Source organism: Epargyreus clarus, unplaced genomic scaffold (genome assembly GCF_041222505.1).
Source record: "Epargyreus clarus isolate Ecla_fem2 unplaced genomic scaffold, WU_Ecla_fem_2.2 ptg000015l, whole genome shotgun sequence".
Taxonomy (NCBI): domain Eukaryota; kingdom Metazoa; phylum Arthropoda; class Insecta; order Lepidoptera; family Hesperiidae; genus Epargyreus; species Epargyreus clarus.
Window position 1 is genome coordinate 11321485 of NW_027332223.1, and position 15803 is coordinate 11337287.

The 15803-nt window shown below is 35.1% G+C and overlaps 1 protein-coding gene across 2 annotated transcripts in view; it reads right to left on the bottom strand.

Annotated features, from left to right (window-relative positions):
* mid (midline) overlaps nt 1-15803 on the bottom strand; it is a 146696-nt gene that overhangs the window by 115347 nt on the left and 15546 nt on the right. The window contains exon 1 of one of the 2 annotated variants that reach the window (XM_073080748.1): nt 3625-3931. The exons of the other annotated variant lie outside the window; for it this stretch is intronic. Within the exon in view, the coding sequence (XP_072936849.1) occupies nt 3625-3778 (154 nt within the window). The 5' untranslated portion in view covers nt 3779-3931. Of the gene's footprint in view, nt 1-3624; nt 3932-15803 lie in introns of those variants that run through there. 2 annotated transcript variants of the gene reach the window in all.

Here is a 15803-nt window from a genome sequence, read left to right on the forward strand (position 1 = left end):
TGTCCGAATCACACCGGGGGATGATAAAACGTCGACACCAACAAAAACTGGCCACATAAAGGGAAGTTCTCTGAATTGTTTTCTTACAATGCTTGTTTTGTAGCTGTTTGGATATGCTTGTTGTTGAAGATAAATATTACAAGTGCCTTTAGAATGTAAGTAGTGTTAGCCTAGTGGTTAAACGCGGCATTTCGATCTTATTTCTTAGTTATATGCGTATTAGAAATAACGGTGAAGGAAAACATCGTGAGGAAATCTGCACTCCTAAAAGATTATTAAAAAAATTAACGGTATGTGAGGTCTACCAAGATGCACTGGGCCGCGGTGGACTATGGCCTAATCGATGTCATTTTCAGAGTAGACCCGTTCCCAGCAGTGGGACAGTAATGGGTTGACGACGATATCCTAGTAGTTCAAACGTGGCCTCTCGATCAAAAAGTCCGTTCGAATCCCAGGCACGTTTCTAATTTCAATACTTCAAAATTATGTTATCCGTATTTCATGTTTTGTTTTATTGGAATATTTTTCTTAGAATATATTTTACTTCTATTTAATACAGCAATATTTGTAGGTATATGCTGTATATATGACACTAAGAGGTCACTTCCGCTCATCCATTTAATAACTCCGAAAATCCTACGTGTTAAGATTATTGATAATCATCACCTATCAAATATCAATCATGGTAATGGTTTTTGGTAGAACACCATATTATTATCCGGTAGGTAAATAACAGTTCTGTTTTTGATTGTAAACAGGTTTTTGAACTCGTTTTAATTGGAATTTGATGTTAAACGTGTAACGGAGGTGATATTATGATGTTTTGATACTAAATTCTGTATGATATATTCATTCGAACGCGTTAAAGATGTTTTTATCTGAATCATTACAAAATTCGCGACGTAAGAACGTCGCTTTTCCAGCCGCGCGTGTGTACGCCCGCACGCGTGCCTTCCTATAGTTCGACGCTTTTCCTGTAACACGTTTCATGTTTGTGCGCAAACGCAAACATGAATTGACTCGCTGCAATGTCTTCGTCAGCCATGTGCGTATCTACACTAATATTATAAAGAGGAAAACTTTGTTTGTTTGTTTGGTTGTAATGAATAGGCTCAAAAACAGCTGGACCGATTTTAAAAATTCTTTCACCATTCGAAAGCTACATTATCCATGAGTAACATAGGCTATATTTTACATGAAATATATTTGATAAATAGATTTTGAGGCGGTACAAGTTAAACGCGTGCATTGCCACGCGCGCCAGGAAAAGCGCTCCTTTGTACGCATCGGGTCGCGATCTATTCGATTTTATTCACGTGTGCTTATACGCATTTGATCGTAAACGCGCGACAGAAGAAGCCATTTAAATCTAAATACTGCAGAACTTTCGTACACATTACCTTTACATAGAGCATTTAATGTGATAAAATAAATGATTTATTAACGAATCTCTATAATTAACTCAACTCCTAATCTTTCTACTGTCGTAGCTAACCTACCTAACATAATAATTTCAGTTTAGAAGTTTAGTAAATTTTGCGTAGGTATCTAGGTACTTCATATATTTGTTCTGCTTGATTGAAATCTGCATAGGTATTGAGAAAAACTACTAAATTTTGTAATGAATATCTTGAATAACTGCAAGAAACTGCATCATTGAGATATCCACGAGTGATGGCACGTGTGTACAGCATAAAAACGTTATTAAATTTAAAGGACCAATAGCACTGTCTCATTAGCACCGAGAAAACAATGGGCTAAAACCACATGAGTAAATAACTGAATATTAACATGAAAACAAATAAAAACAACTTTATTATTTTAGTGAGAGACAAATACAATACTGTATAAGTTTAAAGTAAGTAGGTACCTACATAGTTAACCAAAAAGGCCTACCAAAAGAAAGGAAAACGAAATAGGAATAAATAAAATATATTATAATAATTCAATTTCCAGAAATCCAGACGTAAAATTAAAAAAGATTTATTTGCTCTTTGAAATAAAATCAAACTTAACAGGAGAGTTTACTACAGCGGCGGCTTAAACAAAATTACATACCTACTTTTGTATACCAAATTATATTTATTACACAATTAAATACAAATATTAAACTATTTTCACTATTTAGTGACGATATTTAATAGATACTGTAGTTAGGCCATACATTTTTCGTATAAGAATATCGAAAAGATGTACCTTACCTACAAAGGTACATACGCACGGTACCTACGTAAGGTAAGGTAGGTAAATTCATCCATTTAAAAAACACGTTTAAGGGAATATTATCCTACAAGTATGAATAAGAAATATAAAGGAACTGTAGATATTAGAAATGAAACTTTGCTTTCTAAATTTTACAGAGCAGTTTAGGCCTACTTACAGGCAGATACCTACCAGGTCCCTAGTATTATCTACAATAGAGATATTTTGTTATAAAATAAATAAGACCTAGGCGTTTAATAGAAAATTAGCTAGATAGCCATTCATATAGTATTTGCGAAGAAATGTAGAGCTTATAGGCCTAAGATTAAATTTAATTAATTAAACACATAAAAGTAGATAAATGCAGAATATTCATAAGGTATCATTTATCACATTTTTGAAGGTGGTAGAGCCCTTTGTGGTTCGACTCCGGCGGCACCACCGCCACACCTATTTCTAACTAATAACAGCAGTGTTAGGCGCTGCTGTGTTCCGGTTTGAAGGGTGTGGTAAGGGAGACAGACTTTTCCGAGGCGTTCCAGCTTAGTCCTCAGGGGTAGCGGCGCATCTGTGGCTGACTTCAGGTAGGAATATCTAGTCCTGTCTGGGGTTGATTACAGATGTCCATGGGCGGCAGTAGCCACTTACCATCAGGTGGACTGTATGCTCGTCTGCTACTCCTTTATTTTATGTATAACAAAAAACAACATGGGTGCACAGAATAGCACAAGATATTAACCTAAGTTTCGGACATTCCTTTAAATACGAGATACAGAAAATAAGGGAAGGCAGGGAACTTATAAGATAGTAAGTAGTTAGTATACTTATAAGATAGTAAGTAGGTAGTAGGTAGTAAGTCTAAGTATAACTTAGACTTGGATCTAAGTGTCCATCATGTCAAAAATCTTGATAGGAGACGGCATAACAGCAAAGAAATTAGATCCAGACTCAAAGAAGGTGCCTGAATACCAACGGTCCATAGGACAGTCTAAAATTAAGGAGTAGAGCTACTCCCAGGATTCTAGGTGATGGTACGAATGAATGGCGAAACAAATAGGCCTAAATTTGAAATTCACAATGTTACTTCTGAAAACGATACCTGCATGATAATGTATCAGGGGGGTTACTACCGTCTCTTAACACAATATATTTTTTACAGGAAATTTAACTTTTTAAGCAAAATATCACAATTCATTTATCAGTTGGTTTTATACAACGGATAAGCGAAAAACTAATAAGGGTTTAAGTTTGTTCAACTGTGAATGACGGAATATTACTGTTCTAAGGAGGAAATAAATCTCCTGAACTATGATGGTAATATTTTACTGTTCTAAGGAGGAAATTAAACTTTCCTGAATTATGATGGTTTAAAAAATGGTGGTAGGCCCCAGGAGTTCATATCTTCAAGTTAGGCCTACTCACCTATATGTGGCGGCTCACGCGGCTCGCGCGCGGCGGGGCTGCGCGGCTCCGCGGCGCTGCGGGCCATGATGGCCGCGATCGAGAAATCCGTCGCGCGCGTCTTGCCCTCCTCCGCCACCATCCTGCCGCCCCAGCACCCGCTCTCCACATCCATCAACAGGACCTCACCATCTCACCGTCCGACACATTCTCGAAATTAACACGGCGAAGCACTACAGTTTGAATTTCGAACACATTCCTTAAACACAATTGCCGAGTCGTGCGGGATTTGGTGCGTGTAACTTTACACAAAGTAAGCGGTTCGGCGGCCGAGCGCGGACTGAGCGAGCAGTGCGGGCGCGCGCGCGGGGCGGGGCGGGGGGCGGGGCCTGCCAGCCACTGGCCGCGCTACCCGCTGTCGCCGGCCCCTACTCTACTCATAACAATATCACATTATTATTTAATTTGTATTCCATATCACTTGCTGAATGCCGTCACAATCCGCGGTTATGCTCAATAATTCATTCGCGTGAATTTCGTTCGGTGTTCCGGTTTGCCGTTTTAGGTTTTAATTTAAAGTTCACGTTCCATTTTAAAGTCGACTTGATATAAAAATTGATAATACGTAAACAATACGACTGTATATTTATTCTAAATTAACATTAGAAAAAGAAAAGTGATGCAAAATGAAAAACGCGCGCGCAGCAATAACTGCGCCGCCCATTAAAACAGATCACTAGATTAGAGCGAGAGAGTGCTATTTACAACGCTCGATACACGTGTGTTGAAGGGAGACATAACGCTGTCAGTGAATCACTGCACCTAATGATCTGCTAAGCACTATTTGGTAGAGCGCACTTTGAAATTTAAAAAATATAAGCAAGGCTTTATAGATTTTTTTTTTTTGTTTTTACGTATTAATTAATAAATTTCAATTAAAAATCACTACTTACTATTGCAATTTATAATAAGTACCGACCTGTCTAAGGTAAGTACCTGCATACTAGGTAGAAATCTAAGTAGGTAGAGTCTTTAAAATAAGTTGTAATAATGGTATACGTCTACTTATGCTTTAATTAGCTATATTTTAGAAAAAAATACAAATCAATAAAATTAATTTGAAAAAGGTCTATTGCTTTTAATAACTTAACTTTTAAGGTAGGTAATACATTTCTTTATGCACATACCTGTACAAATACAGGATAATACATAGAGATTAAAAAAATACCTAAGAAGGTACACAGGGTGTATTTTTCAAATATGCGTTAATGACGTAATCTGAAGGTAGGTGTGTAGATAGCTAGGTATAGGTGGAGATATACCTAGGTATAAGAGGAATTACCTTAGTAGGTAACTAAGGTATGTACTCATACCTATGATCTAATTACCTATGATTTTTTTAAATTATTATTTAAGTAGGTACCTACCCAATTATGTACCTGTGGGAACATAATCTAGAGTTTTATTAGCTCCAACAAACGCAAATTTGCGACAATATCAAAACACCCCAAAAGTCTAAAATGGTTACAATACTTATAACTCTCTAGCGAAGCATTAAGAAGCATTATGAGGCACTCAGATGATTTTCAATTTGGAAGCGCATTTGGGAAATTCGTTTTTATGACAATACCTTGCAGAACTCCGAGGCACCCCTCAAATATACGTAGCCCTACCCTGTGTTTTAAATCTTTGTTCCCCTCAGAATGTTGCATCGTATTTACATAGCTAGGTAGGGTATTATGATTGCATGAGGCGTTCCAATTTAGTCCTTAAGGGTTGCAATGCAATGCCTGTGCCGAAATGCTCAAATGCCGAAATGTGTGCTCAAATAGGACTGTCAATCTATTAAGTTGATTGATATGGGTACTAGCAATCGCCATGGGATACCTAGACTAGGTACATAGCTATCTATTTGTTTATTTGCTACATATTGTCGTCAACCCATTACTATCTTGATGCACGGGTTTCTATTAGAGTCAATGAAATTAGGCCAAAGTCGACCGCGATGGCCAAATGCGTATTGTCAGGTAGATACCTATCTACCTATATAGGTAGGTATTTGGTACCTCTCTACCTACTTGTTTATTTGCTACTGATTTCATATGAACAGGTAGGAACTTAGGTACCTATCTATTTGTAAGGAACTATTGCAAGGTATAGCTCTTTCGCCTTCAAAGGCATACCTACCTACAAATTAACTTATTGAAAAAAATGGTTCTTGTCATCTATTTATTGAGCTAACCAACACAAATATATCGACTAATGTAAACCAAGTCAAAACATTGTACCTACAATGGGTACCTACATCGGAACTCATAATTCACTGAAAGTCAACAAGCTCATAAAAACGTAGGAAATAGCGTAAGAATGGCTTTCGTGCACATTGTCGAAGTCTCAGAACGCAGGCGGTCTTTTTTCAAAACGTCAATGAACCTTTAAAATACCAAATATTTGCCCAAACATTTCAAATGTCGAATATTTGGTCCAACACACGCTAGGGTTGCCACCTTTTTTGTGATAACTTACCTTCTTAGTAGGAGAAACTACTGAGACTACCTACGTCATTTATTTGTAGACTATCTAATTGTAGACTAACTATTAGGTATACCTATAGGTACCTAAATGCTAGGTAGGTACTAGGTACTTTTAATTTTCACCTGAATTTTTAACTCAATAGGGTTTAAGTGTACCCTTATTGTTGCTACGGAGTATATGCTTTTAGTTGTTTTCGATCCCATTAGCTCTTTGACAACATCTGCAGTCTGCACGCATCAACTTCAGAGCGGACTTGAAGTTTGACGCGGACTATACCTACCTAACTAACTACGACTATAGATAGGTACCTAACCTATCATTATATGAGTGGCAACCCTAACAGCCAACACAGGATGCATTGTGCATGTGCATTAGAAAGCTTAATGAAATCAAATCAGCAACATCGGTCACACCGACCGTGAAATGAACTGGAGTCACATCGGAATCAATTTTATATTTCTAACCTATATTATATTATTATCTAACCTAAACTAACCTAACCTTTATTACATTATTATCTTTCTGTGAACATATATACTCGTAGTTCCTACCTACATTACCTACTAAAATTTAGCACCTAGTAGGTACCTAGGTAGATAGAGTCCGCGCTAAACTTCTAGTCCGCTCTGAATGTAGAAACGAGTCACGTCGCAACAACAAATTGTAGATATTAGCGGGATGAAGACAGCACGGGATCCCTCCTGGCACCCGTCCGCTGCCCGCTCGCCCATCTGTACGAAACAACTTCACAGCGGACTAGAAGTTTGGCGCGGCCTATACCTACCTACTTAACTACGATAATACCTAGCATAATATGGGTGGCAACCCTAACAGCCCACACAGCATGCATTGTGCATGTGCATTAGAAAGGTTAATGAAATCAAATCAGCAACATCGGTCACACCGACCGTGAAATGAACTGGAGTCACTGCGGAATCAATTTTGTACAACTGTTACCAATTTTGTGTTTAATTACGATTGCTTTCCGATTTCCACACTGTTTTTATGATAACGTTCCTACTTTTACATATGACACTTTTAGAATTTGACGTAGTTATGCAAAATGGATCCAACCCACAAAAACCGTTTATTTAGTTGCTATCACAAATGGCATCTTCACATCGACTTTCGTATATGCAAAAAAAGCGTGTTAAAATATTCAAGATGCATGGTTTTTTTTTTAAATATTCAAGATGCATGGTATTTTTTGCATCTTGTGGCGGGTAGACGCAGCAGTATTTACTCTCGCTAATTAATTCAATTTTAGTGGTAAATTATACGCATTTCGGCCTGTAAAGTTGTGAAAGTAGTGTTAAACAATACGAAAAACGTTTTGTGCATGTTAAAATTGAGTAAAATAACAGTTTTACGTGTTAACCTAAACATAACATTTTACCAACAAAGTTACAAATTGTGACGAACTTGAACAAAGGTGTAAGTGACACATTCTCTAAGGCGTTTACGACATTCTGACAAGGAAACACGAACTGCACAAATGGCTTTGCAACGTACACCGCCCAGTAAATTCGGATCATCCCCTGATATAAGTACCATGTCTTCAGATAAGGATATAAACTTCAATTCACGTAAAAGAAAGCAACCCGAGGACGAACTATATCATAGTTTGCTTTTTACATTAGAAGAGAAGATTGAACAGCAAATGGTCATATTTAACGACAAAATCATAACCAGTGTTACGGCTGCAGTTACTACTGCGTTGTCAGATCAACTGTCTAAACTTAATTCTAACCTATTGGAGATAAATTCAAAGTTAAACGCACTTACGGAGGAAAACACCGTTATAAAGAAATCACTATCTGATACAAACCTACGTCTAAGTGAAATTAATACGACATTTATCACTCACTCGCGAAGGCAGGAAGAACTTGAATATAGCCTACAGAAACTTGAAGTCAGTAGTTCTCAATGCACAGAATTAGTCACCCGAGTACAAGTACTTGAAGCGAAAATACAGAGTACAGAACAACAATCCCGGCTTAATAATCTTGAGATTTGTGGTATCCCCGAAAAATTAAAAGAAGATTTATCCACTCATTTCCATAACATAACAAATTCATTAGAGGTAAAATCATCACCAGCTGACATCATACATATTACAAGGATTCGTCCATATAATACGGTCACACACCGTCCGAAAGCAATTGTAGTGAAGTTACAATCACGTTTATTACGAGACTCAATTCTGTCTGCAGTTCGGGCTAAGAAAGGCATAAGGTTATGTGACATTGGTTTCCCCGGAGATGAGAGGAAGATCTACATAAATGAACACCTGACTCCAGATAATAAATTACTGTATAAAAATACTAAAGAGAAAGTGAGAGCCGCTCAGTATCAGTTTATCTGGATACGGGATGGCAAGATTTTTGTACGTAGAAATGATAAAAGTCCTGCTATATACATAAAAGACAGTAAAGATCTCGAGAAAATTATGTGACTAGTTCTAAATCTATATTTTGTTGCCTTCAATCAGTTTGTAAAACGTATAATTTTGCTATGTTATATTTTGATTATTTATTTTATAATATATCATGTTTTTCAATATATTTATAGTAATAATAATATGACCTTATTTATTATATCTTCATATTTTCAAATATATATATATTATAATAATATAGTGTATGTTTTATATTTTTGTTTATTTTATTTTAATTACCTAGCACCGTTTTCAACCAAAACTTGTATTGTATTGAATGTAAAAATACATACAATTTGTTATTATTTATCTGAGTCAAATTTTAAACACGTAGTATATTATACATCTAATACAAAATACAATATTATATCACTTAAATATAAGTGTGATCTCATATTTGAAATCCTTCCTAAATGTTTGTTTTTGTTTTATGCTATTAATGACCCTATACATGGGAAATTAAAGAAAAAACTTTATAAGTTTATATTTATTCCTTAATAATTATGAATAACAAAAAGTTACACATTTTTTATCAAAATGTTCGGGGCCTACGCAGTAAATGTTTAAACCTATACAACAACATTTTGTCATGTGACTATAATTTAATATTACTGACTGAGACGTGGTTGCAAAGCGATATTTTAGATAGTGAATTGTGTGACGGGAGGTTTGACATATTCCGTTGTGACCGCGACTTCGCAGCCACAAAAAAGAATGCAGGTGGCGGGGTGATGGTTTGTGCGCGTCGTGAGCTAGGCGCTTGGAAACGATCTGAGTGGAGTTGTAAATATTTTGAATCTTTATGTGTGACTTTGTCGTCACGTAAACTTGGAACGTGTAATAACTTAAATATAATTTTAGTATACATACCGCCAGATGAACTTATGTTATCGGAGTACATTAATGAGTTTAGGAACACTTTTGAAAAGTTTTATCAATCTTCACCCACTGACAGTTACCTAGTAGTTGGTGACTTCAACCTTCCCTGTTTACAGTGGACCACATCGGAATGGTCCTTATCACATATTGGTAGAACTATTACACAAGAAACTGCTTGTGCATTTGCAGAGGATATGAGTTTCTGGGGTATGAAACAGTTTAATTTAATTTTAAATCGATGCAATAATATTCTTGACCTATGTTTTTCGAATTTACACTTAGTAATTACAAAATCAGATCCACTCTCTAAGTTAGACTCATTACATCCTCCGTTCTCAATTGAATTACATGACCTGTTTATCAAACCTTTTAAAGAAAATTCTCATATTAAATATAATTTTTACAAATGCAACTATGAACATATTAATAATTATTTGAATAAAGTGGATTGGAACCAATTGATTTTACATACGGACACAGTGGATCAGGCTGTCGAAAATTTCTACGATAAATTAAATGAATGTTTTGCTTTATTTGTTCCACTAGTGTCTTATAATAATAATAATTACCCTTTTTGGTACAGCAGAGCTTTAATTAAAATTACAAGAGAAAAATTTAAGCTTCATCAGAAATGGAAAAAACTTAAAAACCCTCGCGATTACGATGAGTTTAAATTACTCCGCGAAAGACATCATCGAGTTAAAAAACAATGCTTCGAAAACTTCACTCGTAACACTGAAAAAAATATTAAACATTGTTCTAAATATTTCTGGAAATATGTCAAATCAAAAAAGGGTGGATCCAATTATCCAAGTTGCCTCACACATAATAATATTAATTACACCAATTCCCAAGATATTTGCTCAGCCTTTAATAACTTTTTCAAGAGTGTCTTTACATCTCCAAAATCAAATAATTCACACAGTATTCTTATGGATCATCAGGGTAACGATGGTATTTCAAAAATATTAGTATCTGAGGAATTTATATTAAAGTCATTAAAAAGTCTTGATACATCAAAAGGGGCTGGATGTGATGGTGTACCTCCTATTTTCCTGTCATCCTGTGCCAAAAGCCTTAGCTATCCTGTTATGTTACTCTTCAAATTGTCCTTAAAACAATGTGTTTTTCCGTTGCTGTGGAAGAAGGCACATTTAATACCTATTCATAAAAAGGGTTCCAAATCACAAATAAATAATTACCGTCCAATTTCAATCTTGAATTGCCTCGCTAAAGTTTTTGAAAAACTTATTTTTCATCACCTATATCCTATAATTTCAAGTGGAATCCCTGATACACAACACGGGTTTTTAAAGAAACGTTCAACCGTATCTAATCTTGCATGTTTTTCTGAGTATGTTCTTAATAATATGGTGGGTGGTGGTCAAGTCGACGTAATATACAACGATTTTGAGAAGGCGTTTGATCGGGTAGACCATAACATTCTAATATACAAGCTGCAATCACTTGGTATTCATGGTGATTTATTAAGATGGGTTAAATCTTATCTAACTAACCGCTCTCAAGCTGTCGTTCTTGGTGGCTACAGATCAGACTTTGTTACAGTCTTGTCAGGCGTTCCACAAGGATCTCACCTCGGCCCTCTATTTTACAATGCCTACATTTATGATATTAATAACCATATAAGTAATGCTCGACACTTATTATATGCTGACGATAAAAAAATCTATACGCGAGTACGTTCAACTAATGATTGTGAGCTAATACAAAAGGATCTTAACTCGTTATATAAGTATTACATAAACAATAATATCACTGTAAGTATCAGTAAGTGTCAAATTATTTCATTTACGCGTAAATTTTGTCCTATAATTTTCCCATATACTTTCAATGGCGTTGTAATCGAGAGAGTGAACATTGTTCGTGACCTTGGAATTTTACTGGATTCCAGAATGACCATGCGCGATCATATTAATTCCAGTTGTAGTAAATCATTTCGTAATCTGGGATTTATAGTGAGAACTTGCCTTCCTTTTAATGATACATTAAGCCTAAAAATTGTTTATTTTGCTTACGTCAGATCCATATTGGAATATGCTTCACAGATATGGTCACCAGCCTATGCCATCCATGTGCATAACATTGAGAGAATTCAAAGGAGGTTTATCTCTCATTTAAATCATAAAATTAAACGGTCAAGCTCATCTTATGATGATGATTGTAAACACTATAATCTCCTTAAGCTTGAAGAAAGAAGAGTTCTTTTGGATATGGGATTTCTTTATGATATTCTACGAGGGTTCATAGATTGTCCCGATTTGTTAGCTTGTATTAGGTTTAACGTCCCTAAATATCGCACCCGTCACACTAGTAATGTTATGTTTCATGTTCCTTTTCACACGACAAGGTATGGAAGTAATAGTGTTTTAGCGCGTTTGCTCAATACTTACAATAAAAAATTTAGTATAGTTGACCCATTCTTAGTTACTAAGGATGTTTTCAAAAATGAGGTAGTAAAAATAATATTAAATTCATGATGTCATTTATAATATAATATAATGATAATAATATGTTTCAATGTAAATAATTTTCGAATTATTTCATATATGTATATACGTATATTTTTATTTATATTAATATATATACCTTATTATTGCTATTTATGTAAAACATATTTAATAATTATTATTTGTATTTGATAGATTTATTTATTTTCATATAACGTCGTAGTTATGTCTTGAAGTTACTTTTTTGTCTACCCACATGAAAACAATTGTATGTAGGTAAAATAATTTAATATTAGTCTATTTTACTACATGTATGTTAATCTGTGGATAACTGTAATTGGCGTACGCTGTTGTTATCCCTAAGAAATAAATAAATAAATAAATAAATAAATATACATATATCAGTGATACCAACCATAAATTAAGCAATTAGACATTTAAAGAATTAAATAAAAATACATATTTTCTCAAATGCTAGTTTTTGTGATTGGATCTATTTTGCATAACTACGTCCAATTATCTACAATAATATTCGGTGGTAGGTAGAGCCCTTTATGGGAACCTGACCTAACTTCAAGGGCACCAGGGTTTCACCTTTTTCTGCCTAATAACAGTGTTAAGCGCTGCTGTTCTGGTTTGAGGGTATGGTAAGGGAGATATAGGTACTTATCTGGCGTTTGAACTTAGTCCTCAGGGGTAGCATCTGTTACCAATCTCAGGTAGGAGTCTATTTCATCTGGGATTGATCACAGGAATGTACAGGTTATTGATCGCAGTAGCCACTTAGGGGTATGAAAAATAGATATGTAGTAGCCTATTCTCAGACCTACTGAATAAGCATATAAAATCTAGTGAAAATCGGTAAAGCCGTTTCGGAGGAGTACGGTAATAACATTGTGACACGAGAACTTTATATATAAGATAAAATGAAGATTTTTGATATCTTAGAGAAGACCTACAAATGTAAAAATATACATATTCTATATTCTACAGACACATATTCTATGTTGGTAGGCATAGGTTTCTGTCTGAAGAAGTATCTGTCGGGCTACCCTCTGCACTACTTTACCAGCAAGTTCGATCCAGTTAATGAACCAAGATAGCCATCAGATCATAATCAAGCCAGTATCCTGTAAACATCAGTGATGTGAATTATCAGACCCCCGTTTTTATTAGGTGGGATACAACGATATGTAGGTATATTGAAAGTTTAATAATATCGATATTGACCTTAAAATAGGGATAATTTTATCGATATTGAATCATTGACGAATCAGTGAAATATCAGAAAAAAATGAAATATCGATATTAATAAGTTTACCTACTTTATACAGTACCTACCTACGTAGGTAGGTCTAGATTTACCTAGGTAGAGTCGACGAAAATAGGGCGTGAAAATAAATTATATTTGAAATTTGTGTGACGAAAGTTCCTCATGACTACGAAAAACTCGAAATAGGTATCAGTAATACTAGCAGGTAATATGTCTTACTTTTTGCTATATCGATATTGTTGGCCTTTGATATACCTATATATCGATATCTTCACACGCTTACATCCTTAGCAACTAGTCGAGCGAGATATAACGCCGCTGCCACCGCGGAACGACTCACATAAACTGTCATAAAAAATATTGCGAAAGGCGTGTATGGTTTTGAATATTTAAATAAATAAAGGAAAGCCCGTTTTGTTACGCTTATCCGACAAAGAGAAGAAGTATCTATTCGCCATGTTTGCTGGAATTGGCTAAAAATGTATGAGATCATACTTTTTAAGTAGTAGGTTATAATATAGGAGTAGCAGACGAGTACGCAATCCACCTAATGGTAAGTGGTTTGAACCTTGGACCCCTCGATCGAGTGGTCGAGTTTCTTAATTGCTAGGCTATCACTACTTTTAACGAACTAGTTTCATACCACATACAAATATACTTACTTATACATACTTTTACAGATTAATATATAGTAAATCTCAGCGTGCAGGTACCAGGCTTTCAGGAACTCAAAGAGCACAAGTAAACAAGTAAACGTAGGTAACGTTTATTTATCGGATCGGAACAATTTTTATTTTACTTTTAATTACTTATTATTTTTTGTAGGTATTTGTTACCTTTGCAGATACCATTCCCTAATAAATAATAGACTCAATATTGTAGCTAGAGGTGCTGAATTTCACTGAAAATGAAAATGATATTAATATGGCCTTATTATCTGGTAAGCTTAGGAATTTGTCGAAACCTTAAACATGGTAATAATGAAAATGAGAAAAAGTTAAGGTAGGTAGTTTATAAATATGATTGATAACATTTACCTGAACTCTTCAGAGTCTACCAAAGGGTTGATATTATGTAAAATAAATATTAAAATAAATATGAATACGAATGTACGTGTAGATGAACATAAAAAGGCTGTATCGTGGAGGTGAGGCAACAAATCGCGCATTATAAATGACAAATGTAAGCGGTGTCGGGTGTCGCCCACCCGCGCGCCGGATTAGCCCCGACTTCAACTTATTCAGGGATGTTCAGCTCTGTAGCCGTAACCGAAACTATCGAATATCCGAAATAATAATACATCTGAAACTGGAACCGAATCCGACAGAAGTTTTTGAGTAATTTCTATAAGAACTTACCTACCCACTCTATGACACACTGTTATGCAATGATTTCACCCGACCAAGCCGACGCTGGTTAGGTACTTTATAAATAAAATCAAAAATCCTTTATTTGTACAATATTAGGTACATAATTAGGTATCTCAAGTACCTATTAAGTGTTCCTTCTTCTCTGTAGGCGCCTTGTTAGCTTAAATCAAATCAAATTACCTATTATTATCTACCTGTTTGCATTAATTCCCTTTTACAAATTCTTAAAAATCTAACTACTAGATAATCCGAAATAATTCCGTATCTATAATCGTATCCGAACATTTTTAAAAAATCCGTATCCAAACCCAGATCCGATTCATACCTATAACATCCCTACATCTTATTCCGTTCCACTCATATCCGACTCCCTGTTACTCCCAGAATAGTGCACTCTGCCCTTGATTCTGCCATCCATACCTTAAAATAATCCAAGTATACTTTTAAATAAATTGTTAAAGCTCGCCCTATTTAGGGAGGACTATTTTTGTCGAAACACAAAAAAAGAGTTAATTATATCGCCTACTTAACTAATAACGTGACTGGAACAAGGTAATTAAAGTTTTGAACACAAATTAATGGGTAACAAGACATGTAAAGTTTATCTCAGGAGCTTTGTTTAGATAGATCTATCTTTTGCGTATAGATAGATATGTTTTTAAAGATATCACGTAATTTTTCAGTGTCTCTACGTAATGGTTTTATAAGTAACTAGCTGACCCGGCAAACTTTGTACCGCTTCAAAATCTATTTATCAAATATATTTCATATAAAATATAGCCTATGTTATTCGTAGATAATGTAGCTTTCGAATGGTGAAAGAATTTTTAAAATCGGTCCAGTAGTTTTTGAGCCTATTGATTACAACCAAACAAACAAACAAAGATTTCCTCTTTATAATATTAGTATAGATTAAGATGGCGTTTGCCATGCAAGCACTTTTCGGTTAGATTTGAGATACTTAGATTAGATTTAGATTTCGGTTTTGAGTCTAGACATTCGAGTACCAGTTTTGAGTACTCGTTTTGAGTGATTATAGTATGCACGACACTGAAAGCGTCTACTCTTGTGGGGATAACCCCAAAGGTTAAGCTTTAAATGCTTTAGATCTGTTATGGAGATATTTTATTTTTTTATTCAAAATTTCATGGTTCCTGGTCATGCTTCCTACCTGTCTAAGATGTTCAAACTTTTTCCGGAGAGGTAGCATCAGTGACTTCAGTAAAAACTTCTTATTG